The sequence below is a fragment of the Syngnathus acus genome, chromosome 21 (assembly GCF_901709675.1).
Source record: "Syngnathus acus chromosome 21, fSynAcu1.2, whole genome shotgun sequence".
Taxonomy (NCBI): Eukaryota; Metazoa; Chordata; class Actinopteri; order Syngnathiformes; family Syngnathidae; genus Syngnathus; species Syngnathus acus.
In genome coordinates, this window is record NC_051105.1 from 1,380,845 (window position 1) to 1,400,517 (window position 19,673).

The 19,673-nt window shown below is 52.5% G+C and overlaps 1 protein-coding gene across 9 annotated transcripts in view; it reads left to right on the forward strand.

Moving 5' to 3' along the window:
• Positions 1-19,673, forward strand: part of LOC119115028 (histone deacetylase 4-like) — a 39,855-nt gene that overhangs the window by 4,916 nt on the left and 15,266 nt on the right. For 4 of the 9 annotated variants that reach the window (XM_037239151.1, XM_037239150.1, XM_037239148.1 and 1 more), the window contains exons 3-13: positions 13,648-13,833; positions 13,906-14,051; positions 14,281-14,449; positions 14,519-14,639; positions 14,963-15,081; positions 16,712-16,840; positions 16,911-17,017; positions 17,090-17,212; positions 17,375-17,564; positions 17,699-17,913; positions 19,192-19,416. In XM_037239151.1, coding sequence (XP_037095046.1) covers positions 13,710-13,833; positions 13,906-14,051; positions 14,281-14,449; positions 14,519-14,639; positions 14,963-15,081; positions 16,712-16,840; positions 16,911-17,017; positions 17,090-17,212; positions 17,375-17,564; positions 17,699-17,913; positions 19,192-19,416 — 1,668 coding nt within the window. In that variant the 5' untranslated portion in view covers positions 13,648-13,709. The other 5 variants (XM_037239145.1, XM_037239146.1, XM_037239149.1 and 2 more) reach the window with 4 other exon arrangements.

Genomic DNA, 19,673 nt, shown 5'->3' on the forward strand with positions numbered 1-19,673 from the left:
AAAAAAAAAAATCTTGAATGTTATTTGAGTCTGTCAGCTGACAATGTAAATTTGGCTTTGGCTTGGGTGCAATCCAATCCATAGATCACCTTTTTTGTCTGCTAGATGAGAGTGACGAGCTTGACTTGCTTCTCCCTCCCTCAAACAAAACATCAATTTTCATCTTTTCAGCGGGCAATTTGTTTGATTGGGACAATAACGCTTCTGTCATTAACCGTGTTCAGACCGCATGCTGGCCAAATTGGCCCTTTATCTACTTTGCTGATGACCAATTGTATTTTCCACACTGATGTGAGGGACATTACATCTGGGTTTCTTCATCTCGTGGAAAAAATACTTAGTCGTTGTAGGCAAGGTTATTTCATGGACACAAAGAAAATCGAATAATAGTCAATGCGCGCAAAGAATAACAATGTCAAATTCTATTCTTAGACACTATTAATAGACACAAGCAGCCCTGTTCTCCCTGCACACGTGAATCGGGTCCACAAAGGCCATTTTGTTGGGCATTGCACGGATGGATCCCAAGGGGGCCCCTCACCTCTTTTGTCCGCCGCAAATCAACAGTGGCCTGCCACCAAAAGCCAGCCCAAGAAAACCCAGCAAATCCAAAAGAAAGACAAATATGGCACCTTGCAAGCGGCGGATGACTTGGCCTCGTTTTTTTGGGGCGGATTTGCCTGATGCCAACAAACAAATTCTCATGTGATGCTCCATTCTGAATTGTGCCCCTTGAACTCAGAGTCCAGTCTTTGTCGGCGTCTCGTAATGCAAGCCCCGCCCCCTCGTTTTGTCTCACATTAACGATCCCGGGCACTTGGCTGGCTGCTGAAAGCCTCCAAATTGAGCCGGCGTCCGCGTTGCTTAATGGCCGGCCGGCCGGCGCACGCGGCGAGCTCAAAGATGTCTTACCCGCCATCATGAGGGAAAAATAAACCATCCGCCAAATTAGACATGAAAAGTTTCCCTTTCAACCTTGCATTTTATTTAGCATTTCTATTGCAAATGCTGTGTGACTCACTTTTTCTCTCCGCCGCCATGAGTCACTCGACAAGAGACAAACGCGTCGGTAGGTCGGAAATTGCCGCGGCGAAAATGTGCTTCGCAAAGACGACTCCGCTCCAGAGTAGATTAGTGCTACCGATGGATGAAGCTTGTTGACATCAGATGGCGGGGGAACTCTCCGTCCATTCGCACGGCTCACAAAAGAAGCTCAGGCAAACCCAAAGTTGGCACGTACGGCCGGGAAAAAAACCAAACCCGCTAAACCCAAAGCAAGTATCCCCTCATGTTCCCTTCAGATTGAGCGGATGGTGCCAAGAACATTTTTTTTTTTCTTTTCCAGCTCAGCCCAGCTCAACTATAGAGGAAGTGAACGATCAACTCCGATCGGACAGATAATCCCCTACCGAGTCTTATTCGGGTGACATGTCCGCTCGACGCACGCTCGCTACGTTTTCCTCACGTGGATATTTCAAATAGCGGGGCGGATTCAACGGGCGCTGGGAATTAAGACAATCCGGCCTTTCTTCTTCTGGCTGGCTGGCGAGCGAGCGAGCGAGCGTTTCAATGAATGAAGCTTTTTGATGTACCCAATGAATCCATGTCAACGCCTTTGCCAAAATACACCGGCGTTTGAAAGTGCGGGCGTTCGGAGTCGCCCAAATAGCCGCCGTCAGTTCACATGAAGACCTCCAAACCTCACCCGGCCGGCGCCCAGCTGGAGGAGCTTTGCCAAAAGGAGCCCAACGCTAAACATTGATCGGGGGAGCCGGCCGATTGACGTCAGAGGCATGTAATAAATTCCTCCCTAATTACTGTGGATGCATTGTACCAAAAGGCCCCTCCCAATTTGCTGCTCCTCACGTCATGTTCTTGAAGGCCTCCACCGCAAACGCCCCTTTGTGATCTTTGCCAGGATTTGGAGAAAGCAATAGCTTCTGCCGCCGCTACGTTCAGTTCCTGCTTTTCTCGCTACACCTTGGAAGACTTTAAAAGTGGTGCGGAACAATTCTGCCGTGCGTATGTTTCAATGCAAACTTTCTGAGCCTCGTGGCGGAATCTGCCATGTGATGTCCACATGTGTCCAAACAGAGAGGCCCTTCTGTCTTCCCGCTGACCCCTCCACTGCGGAGGTCACGGCACATTTTTCTCCACTTTCTTTTCCACACGCGCACGTTTTGGACTGGGCCCACTCGGGAACTGAATTTGCCGATTGGCGTCAAAGCCAGCCTCGAAAATGCCATGGATTAGGACTAAATGTTGGAGATATCCGTGGATGGCATGTCTGGCGGCATCCAGGTTGCTCGGGCGGGGACTCGCAGCCTCTCGGCAGCCTCTCGGCAGCCTCTCGGCAGCTTTCTCTGCCATCTCCCCAAAGGTGGAGCTCTCCTCGTTCCCGCTTGTGGGCCAACTTGTCTCCTTGCCAGTCACGGCTGGCTTGGCGTTGGCTACCTTTCCTTATTCCATGTGGCGTTCACGTATGTCTACCCGCAAGAAAGTCTGTCTCGGCCTTCCAGTCGACGTGTTATTTTTATCGACCGCACGTGCGCCGATGATGCCGTTTGTCGATTTCTGTTTCTATCAGACATTAGGAAGAAGGCCGGCCGCATTTTTTTCGGCACCGCCTGTTTGATTAAAACCTCTCCCGGACCGAGGCCCCACGTTCGCCTTTGCGTGTCTTTAAGCCTGCAGGCTTCTAACACCTCTCGAGTTGTTTGTTGCGGTTACCACGGAGACGGTCCGTCCCTCCTCTCCATTCCTGTGTGTCGAGGCAAAGAGCCCTTGACCCCGTCTTCCTCGCCGCTCGTCAATGACGTCGAGCTCACGTGGCGTTTCCTTACGTAGTCATCTGCACTTCTTTTCAGATCTTTCTTTGTGTCCCATCTTGATTGGCTTCAGTGCAATGAAGCGATGACACTTTTGAGTGCGTGTGTTTCCATCAAGTTGTGGTATTGCCTTGCGCCATCTGCTCAGATGCAAAGTAGTAGCAGCAGCAGCAGCAGCAGCAGCAGCAGACTCCTACTTGTTCCAGTTGATCATGGCAAAACATAGTACATAGTTTGTGAGGCCGGGGAACAAAGAAGCCAGGCTGAGCTTTGAATTTCCCAACTTGTGCATTTTGTGTGTGTTGCTGTGCAAGATGTGAATATTTAATCCGGTGCCTCCTTCTGCCATGTATTAATCATGGCGCGGTCTGCTCGGGCTGAAAATAGCGCCTAGCAACCCTCGAAAATGTGTAGCCTTTGTGTGTATTTTCTGCTCTGTTGCTTGTTCATGTGTGACATATAGCACACGGTCTGAACCCCCCCCTCCCCTTGCCCGCCGCGCTCCGTCTGACTTCAGGGGGAGGCTGGCAACGGCGGCGATGGTCTTTGCACAACACATGTTCACCTTTTAAAGAGCTTCTCGCTCGTCTCTCTAGTTTTGGAAAGCAACATTTTTGTTCTGTACCAAGGCCCACTTTGGATTGAGGTTCAAGCTTTTTGATTTGATTCTATCTAATATTCCACCTCAAAACCAAATAAGGTTAAGTGGGATGATGGTGGGACGGACAGGATAAAAGCTCTGTTTGACCTTCATGGGCCTCTCAAATATGTCCATAGAACTAAAATATACTTTTAGTCAAGCAAATGAAAATAAAGGGCCTAGGAAATATTCGGCGTAGCCTTGTATTTGTGTTGGAATGAAAAAGCAGGACTGATGGCTAATTTGCTAGAGGCGGGACAAAGGGGGAAATTGTCCAACTTCGTTTTGGGCGTTAAAATGAGAAGACAGTCGTTGTTGCACCGGTTGCATTTTCACGCTGCTGCGAGCGAGGCCAGATGAATTGAGCAAACATACGCTGTGAAACGCGAGAAGCCATAAGAGAGAGAGAGAGAGAGGGCCCATCTGCCCACTGCGCCTTTTTTATTGGGTCAACCTACATGATATGATATTGCGCAACCTAGCCACTGCCGATCTACCCGAGGTTTGTCCTGTGTTTATGATCAACACATTTTGACTCCGGAAAACGTTGCTATTTTTGCAGGCCGCTTCGCACCTAGTTAACGTGACACCATGTCATGTATTTTTTTTATTTTTTTTTATCGTAACGCTCTTGTGGAATGATGCTGCCCGATAACCACGTGTGGTGTGTTTATCTCGTGTGGCGGAGGAAATACTGATAAGGCATCGATGGAGCAGATGGCCGCGGTTACTAATTTTGCTCGTCACGTGCAACTACTATATTGTGCAATGCGCATGCGGTCGTGGATTGTCTTGCCAGTCTGTTTATGATCTATATTGCCAGGCAGTCACGTGGCGCAGCACTCAAAGAAATGACACGGTTGTCATTGGTCGCCGTGCATATTACGCATGTTGTTGATGTTGTCAACTTTGACATGAGCCCCATATATTCTGATTTATAATTGATATAAAACCTGTCAGAAATTGCAATCGATTTTGTTAAACAATACGGAGTCAACTTTCTAACTGAATCACCCTGTCGACGTCCATCCTGTCGGCAATCTCTCCGATTTTGCTCTTTGCCGGCCTGCCTGCCTGCCTGCCTGCCTGCCTGCCTGCCTGCCTGCCTGCCTGCCTGCCTGCCTGCCTGCCTGCCTGCCTGCCTGCCTGCCTGCCTGCCTGCCTGCCTGCCTGCCTGCCTGCCTGCCTGCCTGCCTGCCTGCCTGCCTGCCTGCCTGCCTGCCTGCCTGCCTGCCTGCCTGCCTGCCTGCCTGCCTGCCTGCCTGCCTGCCTGCCTGCCTGCCTGCCTGCCTGCCTGCCTGCCTGCCTGCCTGCCTGCCTGCCTGCCTGCCTGCCTGCCTGCCTGCCTGCCTGCCTGCCTGCCTGCCTGCCTGCCTGCCTGCCTGCCTGCCTGCCTGCCTGCCTGCCTGCCTGCCTGCCTGCCTGCCTGCCTGCCTGCCTGCCTGCCTGCCTGCCTGCCTGCCTGCCTGCCTGCCTGCCTGCCTGCCTGCCTGCCTGCCTGCCTGCCTGCCTGCCTGCCTGCCTGCCTGCCTGCCTGCCTGCCTGCCTGCCTGCCTGCCTGCCTGCCTGCCTGCCTGCCTGCCTGCCTGCCTGCCTGCCTGCCTGCCTGCCTGCCTGCCTGCCTGCCTGCCTGCCTGCCTGCCTGCCTGCCTGCCTGCCTGCCTGCCTGCCTGCCTGCCTGCCTGCCTGCCTGCCTGCCTGCCTGCCTGCCTGCCTGCCTGCCTGCCTGCCTGCCTGCCTGCCTGCCTGCCTGCCTGCCTGCCTGCCTGCCTGCCTGCCTGCCTGCCTGCCTGCCTGCCTGCCTGCCTGCCTGCCTGCCTGCCTGCCTGCCTGCCTGCCTGCCTGCCTGCCTGCCTGCCTGCCTGCCTGCCTGCCTGCCTGCCTGCCTGCCTGCCTGCCTGCCTGCCTGCCTGCCTGCCTGCCTGCCTGCCTGCCTGCCTGCCTGCCTGCCTGCCTGCCTGCCTGCCTGCCTGCCTGCCTGCCTGCCTGCCTGCCTGCCTGCCTGCCTGCCTGCCTGCCTGCCTGCCTGCCTGCCTGCCTGCCTGCCTGCCTGCCTGCCTGCCTGCCTGCCTGCCTGCCTGCCTGCCTGCCTGCCTGCCTGCCTGCCTGCCTGCCTGCCTGCCTGCCTGCCTGCCTGCCTGCCTGCCTGCCTGCCTGCCTGCCTGCCTGCCTGCCTGCCTGCCTGCCTGCCTGCCTGCCTGCCTGCCTGCCTGCCTGCCTGCCTGCCTGCCTGCCTGCCTGCCTGCCTGCCTGCCTGCCTGCCTGCCTGCCTGCCTGCCTGCCTGCCTGCCTGCCTGCCTGCCTGCCTGCCTGCCTGCCTGCCTGCCTGCCTGCCTGCCTGCCTGCCTGCCTGCCTGCCTGCCTGCCTGCCTGCCTGCCTGCCTGCCTGCCTGCCTGCCTGCCTGCCTGCCTGCCTGCCTGCCTGCCTGCCTGCCTGCCTGCCTGCCTGCCTGCCTGCCTGCCTGCCTGCCTGCCTGCCTGCCTGCCTGCCTGCCTGCCTGCCTGCCTGCCTGCCTGCCTGCCTGCCTGCCTGCCTGCCTGCCTGCCTGCCTGCCTGCCTGCCTGCCTGCCTGCCTGCCTGCCTGCCTGCCTGCCTGCCTGCCTGCCTGCCTGCCTGCCTGCCTGCCTGCCTGCCTGCCTGCCTGCCTGCCTGCCTGCCTGCCTGCCTGCCTGCCTGCCTGCCTGCCTGCCTGCCTGCCTGCCTGCCTGCCTGCCTGCCTGCCTGCCTGCCTGCCTGCCTGCCTGCCTGCCTGCCTGCCTGCCTGCCTGCCTGCCTGCCTGCCTGCCTGCCTGCCTGCCTGCCTGCCTGCCTGCCTGCCTGCCTGCCTGCCTGCCTGCCTGCCTGCCTGCCTGCCTGCCTGCCTGCCTGCCTGCCTGCCTGCCTGCCTGCCTGCCTGCCTGCCTGCCTGCCTGCCTGCCTGCCTGCCTGCCTGCCTGCCTGCCTGCCTGCCTGCCTGCCTGCCTGCCTGCCTGCCTGCCTGCCTGCCTGCCTGCCTGCCTGCCTGCCTGCCTGCCTGCCTGCCTGCCTGCCTGCCTGCCTGCCTGCCTGCCTGCCTGCCTGCCTGCCTGCCTGCCTGCCTGCCTGCCTGCCTGCCTGCCTGCCTGCCTGCCTGCCTGCCTGCCTGCCTGCCTGCCTGCCTGCCTGCCTGCCTGCCTGCCTGCCTGCCTGCCTGCCTGCCTGCCTGCCTGCCTGCCTGCCTGCCTGCCTGCCTGCCTGCCTGCCTGCCTGCCTGCCTGCCTGCCTGCCTGCCTGCCTGCCTGCCTGCCTGCCTGCCTGCCTGCCTGCCTGCCTGCCTGCCTGCCTGCCTGCCTGCCTGCCTGCCTGCCTGCCTGCCTGCCTGCCTGCCTGCCTGCCTGCCTGCCTGCCTGCCTGCCTGCCTGCCTGCCTGCCTGCCTGCCTGCCTGCCTGCCTGCCTGCCTGCCTGCCTGCCTGCCTGCCTGCCTGCCTGCCTGCCTGCCTGCCTGCCTGCCTGCCTGCCTGCCTGCCTGCCTGCCTGCCTGCCTGCCTGCCTGCCTGCCTGCCTGCCTGCCTGCCTGCCTGCGATTGTGCGGCTTAAAATACACTTTTGCCACATGCCAAAAAAGCTTTCTCCCACTCTGCACAAATTAGCAGCAGCAGCAGCCCACACGCTACTGACACATAGCAAGCTATCAGAGCACTGACGCCGCAAGGATTGAGGAGGAAGGTGGGAGAAGAAACTAGACGGGCCAGAAGACAGCCTTGCGTTACATTGACATATTTTGTCAGCCAAAATGTACAGGTTGCAAAGTCACCAAACATTTTATTCTCTCTATGAAAATATAGAAGCAGCACCTGGTGTGCAAAATCATTCAAAGCAATCGCCGTGGATTTTCTGCACGCAAGATGGGTGAATTGGTGAGCGGCAAACTCCTAAGTCTGTGCTAATTGGCTGCGATTGCAGCGCATCAATCTTCAGCTTAGCAGGGTCAACATCACCCGTGGCGTGGCGTGCACTTCAAGCAGCCATGTTGCGGCAGGAATTCGGGCCCCCGAGCCAAACCAAACGGAATATCTGTCGGCGGGAACACTTAGGAAGAAACAAGGCTGACTTAACTAACAGCTGGCAAGCCTCCCGACTCGCCGAGCCCAGCAGAAGCGTCTGCGTGCGCGCCGGCTACACAGTGTGTCAATATTTAGAATTATTTTAAGTGACGCAACTTGTAAACGGAATGAGCAAAGGAACGCCTTTGCAAAGCTCGCCGGCAACTATTTGGAGAAGCAATCAGTGACCACAGAAAAGTCACTTTGCTCATTTACACTCATTTGCTTTGATCAATAAATAATTCAAAATACGTCCTTCATGATACATGATTTTTTTTCCCCTAAAATGTCACCATTACCGCCCAACCTTTGCATCTGGGCAGTGAACCTAGATGGGCACCTGCACGCCTCCTGTTGGATCAGCAGGGGGCCGCCCGCGTTGCCCGCGTTGCCCTCGGGCCTGCTTGCCAGTTCTCCAGATGGGCCCGCAGAAACCCACCGCCACACCCACACGCTTCTGACCTGGCATGGAGATCCAGGTCTGCTGCCAGTTTGGAGTAGGCAGTATTCAGTGGCAGCTACCTCGAGTACCCCCCCTTGTATATCATACTGCAGGGGTGTCAAAATCTTTTTGCCGCGGGTCGCATCATAGTCATAGTTTCCTTCTGAGGGCCATTCTGGCTATCGAAGCCTTATATTGTATAAGGTATAGGCTACACAACAAACGGATGAATAACTAGCTTTAAAATCAGAGAGTAGTAAAAACTGTTCAAATACTTTTAAAAGATCAATGTTAACATAAATTGCTAGCAATATCTGTATTTTTTTTAAAAGTGAAGACAATTTGTAACTTGAGTATTGATGAAGTCAATGCACAATTTGTCTTGGCGGGCCGCATAAAATGATGTGGCGGGCTGTATCTGGACCCCGGGCCTTGACTTTGACACCTATGTCATACTGTATTGTATTTTTTATTTTTCTTTGTGATTTCCAATGTGAAAGTGCAGCAGTTTATCACGACCCAATTATAGCTCGGAGGTCGTGACCTTCATGTCAACATGCCTAGACGCACACACAGCTGTCAGCATAATGGCAGCGGAGCAGACAAAGTAGGCTAAAACATTGTCTGCTCTGCTGGAAGACAAAAACAAGTCTGGCTCTGAGCACGCCACCATTCTTGCTCGACCTAAAACAATGACAATGGGTTTTGACAAATATGATGATGGCTGTAACATTTCCTGGATCTGTTACGCAATCTACACAGTTAGCCGTAAAATTTTAGTGCTCTTTAGAAGAACAAAACAAAGGAAATGTGACATGACGTTTTCCTTTCCAAGTCTGAATGTTGCTTCATGCCAGGACATTATTGACTTTAAAGAGTGGCCAGGATGCTCCTGCTTTCTGGTGTCAAAAGTTTTATCACTCAGGGCTGCTTTGACGCTTTGTGCCAATGTTAGGTGGACGTATATTGTCTACATCTGTCTGCGGACATTCCTCGGCCCTCTTTGGCTTCCTCTGGCTAGTTAATGCAGAGGTGTGTGTGCTGTGTAAAGGCTTTTAAGAACCCGAGCAGAAGCTTCTGGAAGCCATGGATAATGGATGAGCACTCGAGACCTTTTGCTTTACGTTCCCAAAGATTTTTGCTGGGCTCGTGGACCACAAAACCATCCACGCGCTCGCACAAAGCGCTTTTTGTGCGCTTGCTATTTGTCTGTCCTCAACGGCTTCGGGATAAGAACCGGGACGTGAAAATTGCGCCCTAGCTGTCGACCAATCAGGAGTTGGGATGTAGGGCCAGTTGTGGTTCGAGGCGCTTCAACTTCTCAAACGTGATAAGCTGCGATTCATCGCTTATCTTCGACTCAAAAGCTACGCGACTCTCAAATCCAAAGCGACGCAACGCCGCCATCTACGGGGATCTGTTTGTCATGACAACATACTTGACGAATATATTCGTCTGTGGCAGTAAAGGGCGGAATTACAGTTGACAAACTAAAACAACGTAAAAAAAACCCCATCAAGAATAGATTTGCATGACGACTTCATGTCCTGTTCTGTGCCGTTTTGCCATTTTCGGTTAATTGCTCCAGCGTTTGCCTTTCGAGGTTACTCCAAACTAAATGTGTGCACAGGGGCAAGCGTAAGTGCCGACGGGCCGGCGTGGCCGCTGGCAGCTAATGGCTCTCGCTCTATTGCAAGCTCGGCGCGGGCCCCGGAAGGCATTAGCGTGGAAGGAGAGTGTGTAAAATATGAATGAAGGGAGTTCCTCGCTCGAGAACAAAAACAAATGTGTTTTGCAAACATTCGATGAAATAAGATCTTTTCCGTGATGGATGTCATTTTGCACATTTTCTTCTCAAAGACCGACGTTTTTCCTTATGAAATGTCACGTCTCACCAGGCCACATCAGTGAGACGACGTGACAGAAGTGTAAAGAGAATGCCTGTGTATTATAAATAACCCGAATCAATAATGTATGACAGCGCAGCTCACGTTTTCCGAGTCCCGGTCGGTACGTGACTCTCGGGGCGAGGATGAAAAAAAAAAAAGGTCCACCTCCATTTCCAGTCTCCAAGAAAAATCAAAGTTGACGTTTTGGGCCCCGAACTTTGCCGTGTTTGCGTGTACATTACGAGGCCGATGGCTTTGCATGATTTATTCATCGGTGCTGTCTGCCCGGCTGCCGCCGACTTCGACATGCCTTGAAATCATTATGCCGCATGCATTATTGAATGCGCACGCACACATGCACGCCGGATAACTACAGGAGATATTTAGCTGGGATATGCTCACTTACCGGCCACTGCAAATTATGGCACATGGACTCTTTAGTTTTTAATTTTTACCTAAAAATAAAAATGTGCGCATGCTTCATCACTCCGATGGACTCTCAAATCATCCCTCCCCATTGAAATGAATAAAAACGCCATTAATTCGTTCCAGCTTCCCCAAACATCCCAACCAAATCTTGAAGGCAAGGCATCTCTCCCCATTGAAATGAATAGAAACACAACTAATTCGTTCCAGCCTCCCCAAAAATGCCAACCCCAAATTTAAGGCAAGGCATCTTGTTTTATTGAGGGTATTTCATAAACATTGTGCTTGATAGTTACAAAACAACTTTTCAAAGGCAAAATAATTCATGTCATTTAAAAAGAACAGCATAAAGCTGACTTTGACTTTGACTTTGAATAAGTACGAAATGCTCCTGCACCATTTTTGCTTTGAACATGTATTGGATGTATTCACGTCCTAACTCCTAAAGCAATGGCATGCATTTGAAATTGAACTTCGGGACAAAGCAATCCCATCCAAATCGGCAGTGATCTTTGCCCATGTTTCATGCTTCCCGCTGCCTGTTTACCGTCACTTTGGTCGCCGCCACCGTGTCGGGTCATTGCCCTCCAGCGACGGGTCGCTTCCCCGTTCTAAAAATGAAGAGCGGCTTCGCGTACTATTTGGGCTCTTATCGAGTTTGCGGAGCTTAGGTAAGCCTTTGACGTCAGCGCTGCTGATAAGATGTTTGTGTGTGTTTAGGCATGGTAGAAAACCTGGACGTCATCCAACGTTCTACTCCAAAATAGTTCTGGAAACGCGGCAGGCGGGCGGGCGGGCGGGCAAGTAAATACATGCACACACACACACAACGGCTAAGCACAGGTAAACATCAAGTCACAGATGTTCTCATACTCTGCACTGGCAGATAACAAAAAAAAAAAAACTTCACACTGCACAGTTTTGTGCCAGAACCACCTGCGATGGGTGAAAATCTCAGATCATATAATTTATTTTATAAGCCACCCACATTTTGTTATCATGTTGAAACATACTTAAGATCGCTGGAAATGTATTTCTATGCAAAAAAAAATATATCCAACAGATAGAAGAACAGTGTGATAGGTGAAATTCACTATATGATGGAGTAAAAAAAATGAAAATAGAATGTCACTCAAAGCCTTCAAAGCTTTATATAGCCACTTTATGTCTCTTTGAATAGGAATGCAAGATTTTTTCTTTTTTTTTTTTTGAAAGCAAGAAAAGTGGTTACCACGTAAAAAGGCCAGGCAGGTGGTGCCCACTCATCAAGGGAAAGCGTCTGGACTGTTTGTCGGGCTGCTGGTGGGTAGGAGGAGCGCTCTGCCGCAACTGCGCATGTGTGGACCAACTCACACACACACACACACACCGAATGCGAGTCGCTCTGCTCGTCATCTGAAGCGTCCCCAAATAAAAAGCAACGTCGGTCAAATCTTGACAGGCGAGAAAGCAGAAAGTGACCCTCGCAGAAAAAAAGAGAGAGAGAGAGAGAGCGAGTAGGAGGGGCGAGGGAGCCAGGGAGGGAGGGAGGCAGCCGGAGGGCAGACCTGACCGAGCCAGTGAGGGAAAACCGAGACAGAGTGGGAAAGAGCTCTCACTCTCGCTCTACTAGGAAAACAACATCGGTCCGCTGTGTTTGCGTGCGAGAGTTTTTTTCTCCCCTTACGGACTAAGCAGCTCACTTCACTTTTCCACTTTTTCTCGCTGGCAGTAAACCTTGCTCCGAGGAAGCGCAACTGATGGGTAAGAGCTTCTTGTTATTGCTCTGTATGGAACGGAATGGAAAGCGTGTTTGCTCAACCTTTTCCGGAGCCTCCTGACGAGACTTGTTTGCGTTGCGTCTGAGTCAATAACGTGGACTCAATCTGGTTCTCTTGCCGTTCTGGCGCTCTCGCTGTTGCCTGGCCGGCCCGCCGGGTTGTCGCTCTCCTCCTCCTCCTCCTCCTCTTCTCCTTGGATGAGCTGCTTGCTGTGTGTGTGTGTGTGTGTGTGTGTGTACACACTCATTTGCTGCGTGGGTGTGCAGGCAGCCTTGAGTAGAGCCGCCAGTGTTTGTTGAATGGTCCCGGTGTGTGTGCGGAGACTCTCCTCCTCTCGCTGCCGTCCAAGTGGACGGAACAGATTCGCATCTGGACCTCCCCGAAGCTTCTTGCGCTCTGCCGTGCACAAAGGTTGACGGTCAGTAATCTGTCACAAATAGGCCTCGCCGAGGTTTGTTTTGAAAAAAGTTGAGGCGACCGACGTCAATTGGATTTTGAAGGTCTGCCTGGAAGTTCTCAGGTTTGCATGTGCACCCTGGCACGTTTCCAAAACATGCTTGATTGAAGACTCCAAATTGTCCCGAGCAACAAGTTGTCTGTTTGATTCCCTCAAGCCCAAGTTAGCTCCAGGTCAGCGTCGTACGCAAGTCGTAGCTAGCTTCAAGAGTAGCTAGGCCTGCGCCATGATTTGCCATCATTTTGATTGGCTGTCAAAGGTGCCTTTGGCATCTCTTATCTTATCTGCAATTAATGTGAAGGATTTTTAGGGATGACCTTTGAGATTTATCGGCCAGCTGTGATGCCTTTTCAACCTTGCAAAGAGGTACAAGTTATCGCAAAACCGTTGCTAACATGTTGATGTCGTTGTTGACGTTTGAGCACAAAATGCGATAATCAACCTTTGAACGGAAGGGTGGGGAAGAAAATGCTGAAATTGGTCAATCTTATTGATATGTTTACATCTGATCAACTTGATGAAATTAGCTCATTTAAGGAGCATCCCATAAAACTAATCACCCTTGGTGTCAAGATCTGTCGTATGACCTTTACAAGTAAAACACACACACACACACGCTGATGCACCAGCATGTCTGGTCCGGCCGGCCCGCCACACCCTTTCTTCTCTCCTTGCCGTTCTGTTGACGAGGTGTCAAGTTCCAAGTGCCGAGCATGTGACCGGCTGGCTGGGCCAGTAACCAATCGCCAGCCGATGGGTCGGCGGGGATATGTGGGAGACGCTCGCCAATGGCTCGGAGGTATCGACGAGCGGCAGCGGGCCGGTGTGATCTTTACAAACGGAATGATAAACAAACGGATCGCATCTCAAAGTAGCCGAGCGAGAGAATTTGCGGCCTCCCTCGTTCGTTGCGATACCACGCTAGATGGTTTACCACGGTGACCGGCAGTTTGCTTTCAGCCGTGTCGAGACTTTTCCGTCCCGCCGCTCGACACGCTTCACGAGCGTCCGCAACAAATCTGCATTGGGCTGAAAAGTGAGCGACACACACATGTGCGTGTCAATCAAAGTTCTTCTCACCCTGTCCGCTTTTGTTTTTGAATTCATCAAACAGTTGGCAATAAGCTTTTCTTCTGCTCTAGTTGACGTGAGCGCAGCAGCACTGCCCTCGCAGGTGCCCCCCACCGCCACAACCATCCTCCCCATGGACCTGCGGATGGTTGACCACCATCATCATCACCGCCACCATCACCACCAGCAGCAGCAGCAGACCCCGTATGGATTGCACCCGGCACCGCCCGACGAGCCGAACAACGGGCCCGTCGTCGGTGAGCGCCGTTGATCTCGGAGCCGCGACGACTCCGTTCGGCGCAGAGGCTGATTGATTGATTTTTTTGAAGGCCACCAAGAGCAGCAGCTGCAGCAGGAGCTGGTGGCTCTCAAACACAAGCAGCAGCTCCAGAGGCAGTTACTCATCGCTGAGTTCCAGAGGCAGCATGAACAGCTGTCCAGGCAACATGAAGCTCAGCTACATGATCACATCCAGGTGAGGGAGCCTCGGCCACATGGTGGCGCTGTCCAGTGGGGAAAAAAAAACAAAAAACAGACTCATTAAATGTCAAGTTTTAATCTTCTGAAGCAAATATCAAGCAAGTTTTGAGTGAGCGCAACCATTAACGATGAATCGAATAACTTCAATGATCTGCTATTGGCGAGCTAAATGATGACGTTAATCAATTCCCGTCTGATGATCCACTCTTGTGTTTTGTCATCAGCATCAGCAGGATCTGATGACGCTGAAACATCAGCAGGAGCTGCTGGAGCACCAGCGCAAGGTGGAGCAGCAGCAGAGGCAGCGGCAGCAACGCAACGAGCAGCAGCTGGAGAAGCAGCACCGCGAACACAAGCTCCTGCAGCTCAAAAACAAGGAACGCGGACAAGAGAGTGAGTGCTCAGAATGCGATGGAGACGAGAAGCCAGGAGAGGCCGGCTGACTTTGCGCCTCCGTCTCAGGCGCGGTGGCCAGCGCCGAGGTCAAGATGCGACTCCAAGAGTTTGTCCTCAACAAGAAGAAAGCCTTGGCGCATCGAAACCTCAACCACTGTCTGTCGGGCGATCCGCGCTACTGGTACGGGTGAGTGGCGCAAAGAAAGCATCAGCAAGTTGGCACACCAGTCTCATTTCTCCCTCCGGCGTTCAGAATGCTCCCCTTGACCTTGCAAATGGAGACAGGCTTTCTTTGAGTTGTTGACGGTGGATGAAGTTCATCCCACGGCTGGCTTTTCAGGGGCCGCTTGAGTCCCACGCCGACGGCGGTGATGGCTTTCGTTGCTACGACAATCGGATGCAAAGCGTTTGCGATTTAAAAGCTTGCGCCGGTTCACGCGGCACGTCGGACACGGCGAACGCACGAGGCTCGCGGGTTTGGTGACCTTTGAATCTTTTTGCCGCCCGCAGGAAAACCCAACACAGTTCTCTGGATCAAAGCTCCCCCCCACAAGCGCTGATGTCAGCATACCAGCACGCAGCGCTGGGCACGTACGACGCAAAAGACGACTTCCCGCTACGCAAAACGGGTAAGCCAAAGCAGCGATCTGAGAAATGGCAGGCATGAGGGCTTTTTTTTTAGTCTCTATTTTTCTGCCCCCTGGAAGGACCCGATGGCTTGATAGCGACAACTGAATTGAATCGTTTGCTTTTTCGACGCAAAGGGCGAAACCTAATTTGCGCTTTTATTTGCGGACGTCTTGGCCGTGCCCCGCCCCGCCCCGTTTGCTCGTCGTGTTTGGACAGATCCAGACAAATCCCCGATGCTGTCCCGCCTCAACCTTTGCCTCGGGGAAACGTGCCGTTCTCACGTCTCGCTCTCTGGCAGCTTGTGACATCACCAGCGCCGTGAACAGGAAGTGAGGAACACAGGACGCTACTGTTGTGCGCGCCTCTGACGAGCAACCCTGTCACGCACCGAGCGCCCCCCCCCCCCCCTCACGGTGACCCATTTCAGTGATGTCCATGTGAATTATAGATATGCTGAGAATTATTTTCCGTCTAGTGAGCTCAGACAAAATGCAAGAAACGAATCTGCAGCCAAACACTTAGGCTGCTGATTAGTGTAAAAAGTTTGGGATCCACTTGCTGGAAGCATGTTTGATCGTGTGCGTCATACAATATATATTTATTTATGTATTCATTTCTTTATTTCCCATTTAGTTATTTTTCCATTTATTTATTTATTTATTTATTTGTAGGAATGGATTTCCAAATATGCTTATGTTCTCTCGTTGAGCACATTTGTGGACCGTGATGAGCGTCAAAGTTACTTGATGAACCGAGCCAGTTGTCTGAATCAATTGTGCCGCCTGCATTTCCGGGAATTGGCCCTGTTGACTTTCAGCGAAAGCATTGATTGCTGCACATCTTGCTGCTTTTCCTTGAAAAAGCTGAATGAGCCAATCCGCGCGGGTGACAACAACTCACCGGTGTTCCAAACAGACAATTGATCAATATGTTTTGACTAATGGAAGCAATTTCCTCCCTCGTTGTTGATGGTCTCATCGAGGTGAGATTGTCCTGCTGAAATGTCTGCAAAAGTACAAAGCCCACCACGCCGTTGAGAAACACAAAAGAGCAGAACGGTCGAGCGTCCCACTTGAAACCATGTGGAAAATTCCAGATTTGCTTCATGTGTTATTTTTAGCTTTGGGTATTGCTGAGATTGAAAAAAAAAAAAAACTGAAGTTATGCCAAGGGCAAGGGAGAGGCGGGGAATTAGCGCCAGAGACGAGCGGAGGTGAGTCAAAGCGCCAATGTCAGCAGTAAAAGCAGTCTGGGCCCCGCGCACGCACGCACACGCACGCGCACACACAGCGGCTTCTTTTTTTGCACGCTCGGCGTTAACGAGCGTCAAAGTCACGATGCCCTCGTGCGCTTCTCTCGACCTCCCTTTAATCCGCCGCTTTTTGTTGGCTCTCATTGTTTCAAACTTAGTTGTAGAAAGGGATGAGTCGAAAGTCGTTCTCAGGATGTCCACAAATGGTCACCACGTTTTCCAAGCGGCCCCGCTCGAGTCATTAAGCCGGGAAGAAAGCTCCTTCTGTTTGAGATTTTCTGACAGGGGGGGGGGGGGGGGAAGGGCAAGGCTGGGCAAGGCTGGGCAAGGGCCGTCATCCACCATGACGGCTAACTTTGTCCTTGTGCCCTTTGCAGCCTCGGAACCTAACCTGAAGCTGCGTTCGCGGCTCAAGCAGAAAGTGACGGAGCGCCGCAGCAGCCCTCTCCTCCGCAGGAAAGACGGCCCCGTCCCCACGGCCAAGAAACGCTCCCTGGATATCGCCGGTGAGCGCATTTCCACGGACGCGGCGACGTTTGGCTCTCGCGAATCGCCAACGGCTTTTCTTTCTTTCAGACTCGGCATGCAGCAGCGCCCCCGGCTCGGGTCCCAGCTCCCCCAGCAACAGCTCCAGCAACATCCCCCACGAGAACGGCGTGCCCATATCCGGCAGCCCGGGAGAGGTAACGCCACGATGGCTTCTCTCTCACACGCAACCCGAGCGCGGCAAACGTGCCTCTTCTGTCCCCATTCAGACGTCCCTGCTTCAGCGTCTGGTTTTGAGGGACGGCTCCGTCAGCCATTTCTCGCTTTACACCTCCCCGTCGCTGCCCAACATCACCCTGGGGCTGCCGGCCGCCGCTTGTCCCGGAAGCGCCGTAAGTGTCCAATGTAAACGCACGCAGACGTCAGCCAAGCATCTTACGTAAATGACAGCAAGCCGCTTTTATTTCCTCCCTTCGGTATGTCTCATTTGACTTCCTTTTGCGTCTCAACAATGTCTGGCTTCTTTTTTTTTTTTCTTTTCTTTTCTTTTGTAGGCAATATCAGGACATCAAGACGCGGAGAGCCGCCTGGCCTTGCCCGGCGCCGCCGCCATTCCTTTGACTCCCCCTTTCCTGCCCGCCGCCGCCTACTTGGCATCTTCAGGTCTGGAGCGAGAGGGGGCGGCTGGCCACGCCCCCCTTCTGCAACACATGGTGCTGTTGGAGCAGAGCCACAGTCCAATGGGTCAGTACCGTCGGCAGTGGAAATTGTTTCCGGCGGCTCAGTTATGTCTTTCAAATGTAAGGTTCATAACAGATAAAAAACAGAAAAGTATCGGGTCCCAACGGCGGCGGCGGCGGCGCTTTTGTGTTTGTCAGTCGGCTTAGGCGGCCTGACGCTGGCGGCGCCTTCCGTGTCCAAGCTGGCGCGGGGCCATCACCCGCTGGGTCGGACCCAGTCGGCGCCCCTTCCGCAGCAGCCGTGCGCTCAGGCCCAGGCCCTGCAGCAGCTGGTGGTCCAACAGCAGCACCAGCAGTTCCTGGAGAAGCACAAGCAGCAGTTCCAGCATCAGCAGCAGCATATCATCAGCAAGGTGCCGTTGTTTGCTTACTTTTCTTTTCTCCTTGATAATCTACCATCTTAATCTGAATTAGCATAATTATAAGATTGGAAAATGAGCAAGGATTATGATTTTATCGTTTATTTACTCTGCTTTAGCATTCCAAAAAGAGATTTTCTATATTTGCCCAAATGATTTAGATTTAATTTAGATTTATAAATGTGGCCCTTGAACACCAAGGTTTGTTTGTGGTCCTTCCTAAAGGTGAGTGAGTGATGCCCTAATGTCTCCAAATCCAAATGTACAGCGGGCAATCAAAAAAGTCTCCTGAGCATTTAGTCTGTGCGTTCATGTTCTGTTGGTCGTCATGGCAACTGTTCTCCCGGCGATGCTGCCTCCGTGTATGGCTTCCAGGAAATGTGACTCACCCTAATGATGGTGGGCGTGTGTGGCGCGCTGGTGTGCGTATGTACAGTAGATGCGAGGTGCAAATGAGGCTTGGGCCAAGGACAAGCAAACGTGCCGCACATATGTGAGAAAATTACCTGAAGACTTCAATTATTTCAAGACCTCTTAACCGTTGTGCTTCTTAAGTCTCTCCACAAAAAAGGTCCTGGATGCTTTCATGAATCATTCATATGCCCTCTTTTTTTTTCTTTTCTGGTTTTTTTTTTATTTATTTTTTTTATTGCTTTTGACAAACTTATTACTTACCAAAATATCCAAAAGCTCTCATTGAGACATTGTGCGTTGCTAATTAGTGTGCAAGTGTGTGTGCATGGCGTGGTTGTCCCGCTCCCACTTTGCTTGCACTCTTTGGTGCAAAGAGAGAAAAGGAAGGTATTGAGGACGAGTGCCAATCGCTCGAGCGCGCACCACTGAGTGGCTGTTTTGAGTTTGTTTGGAAAAGAAGGACGGGGATGAAGCAAGAGCCTGCGCTCTGACGTCAATGAACTGTTCCCTGGGCAATATGCCCCCCCTCCTCCTGTGTATGTGTGTGTGTGTTGCATGCACAAACAGTGTTTCGCTCCATGTCTGACCCACACAAACTCCTCGATGATGTACTAATAATTCAATCACACAATGATTCTTAAAAAAACAAACAAAATATGCCTTTTCGCTACTTCCTCAAGTTTTTTTTTTTTTGGTAGCGCTGCCATCATTTACTCGGTGTTTTTTCCCTTTCACGCAGGCCCGGACACGTTAGCCATGCTTAATGAGTCTTGACTTCTGAGAACGGGTCCGCTCGAATGCTTGAAGTGAGAAATAATGTGCCAGTGTGACATTTTCCGCATTTTCCTTTCTGCTCAGATGATGTCCAAGCCGGGCGAGCAGAGCTCGGCCGCCAGCTCCACGGCGGGCGTGTCGTCGAGGCAGCACCAGAGTCACCCGGAGGAGACGGAAGAGGAGCTGAGGGAGCACCAGGGGCTCCCGTCCTCCTCGCCGGCCTCTTGCTCCGTGGCCATCAAGCAGGAGCCCCTCGACCCTCACGAGCAGGACAACAAACAGGCCGAGCAGGAGCTCCTCTTCCGACAGGTGAGCGAGCAACTTGAGATGCGCTTCAATCCCTTCTTGCAGTTATTACGCAAGACGAGTTTTTAAAAAAACGTTAGCATGAAAGGAAAATACCGAAATACCTTCTCACAATTATTATGCAAGACGAGGTGTTTTTTTTTTGTTTTGTTTTTTAAAATATATATAAAGGAAGCGAGCAGACAGCCAAGGCAGATGGACAACAAAACACCTCACTCGCACTCACGCTTGAACTATTCTGTCAGTTTCATTCGCACCGG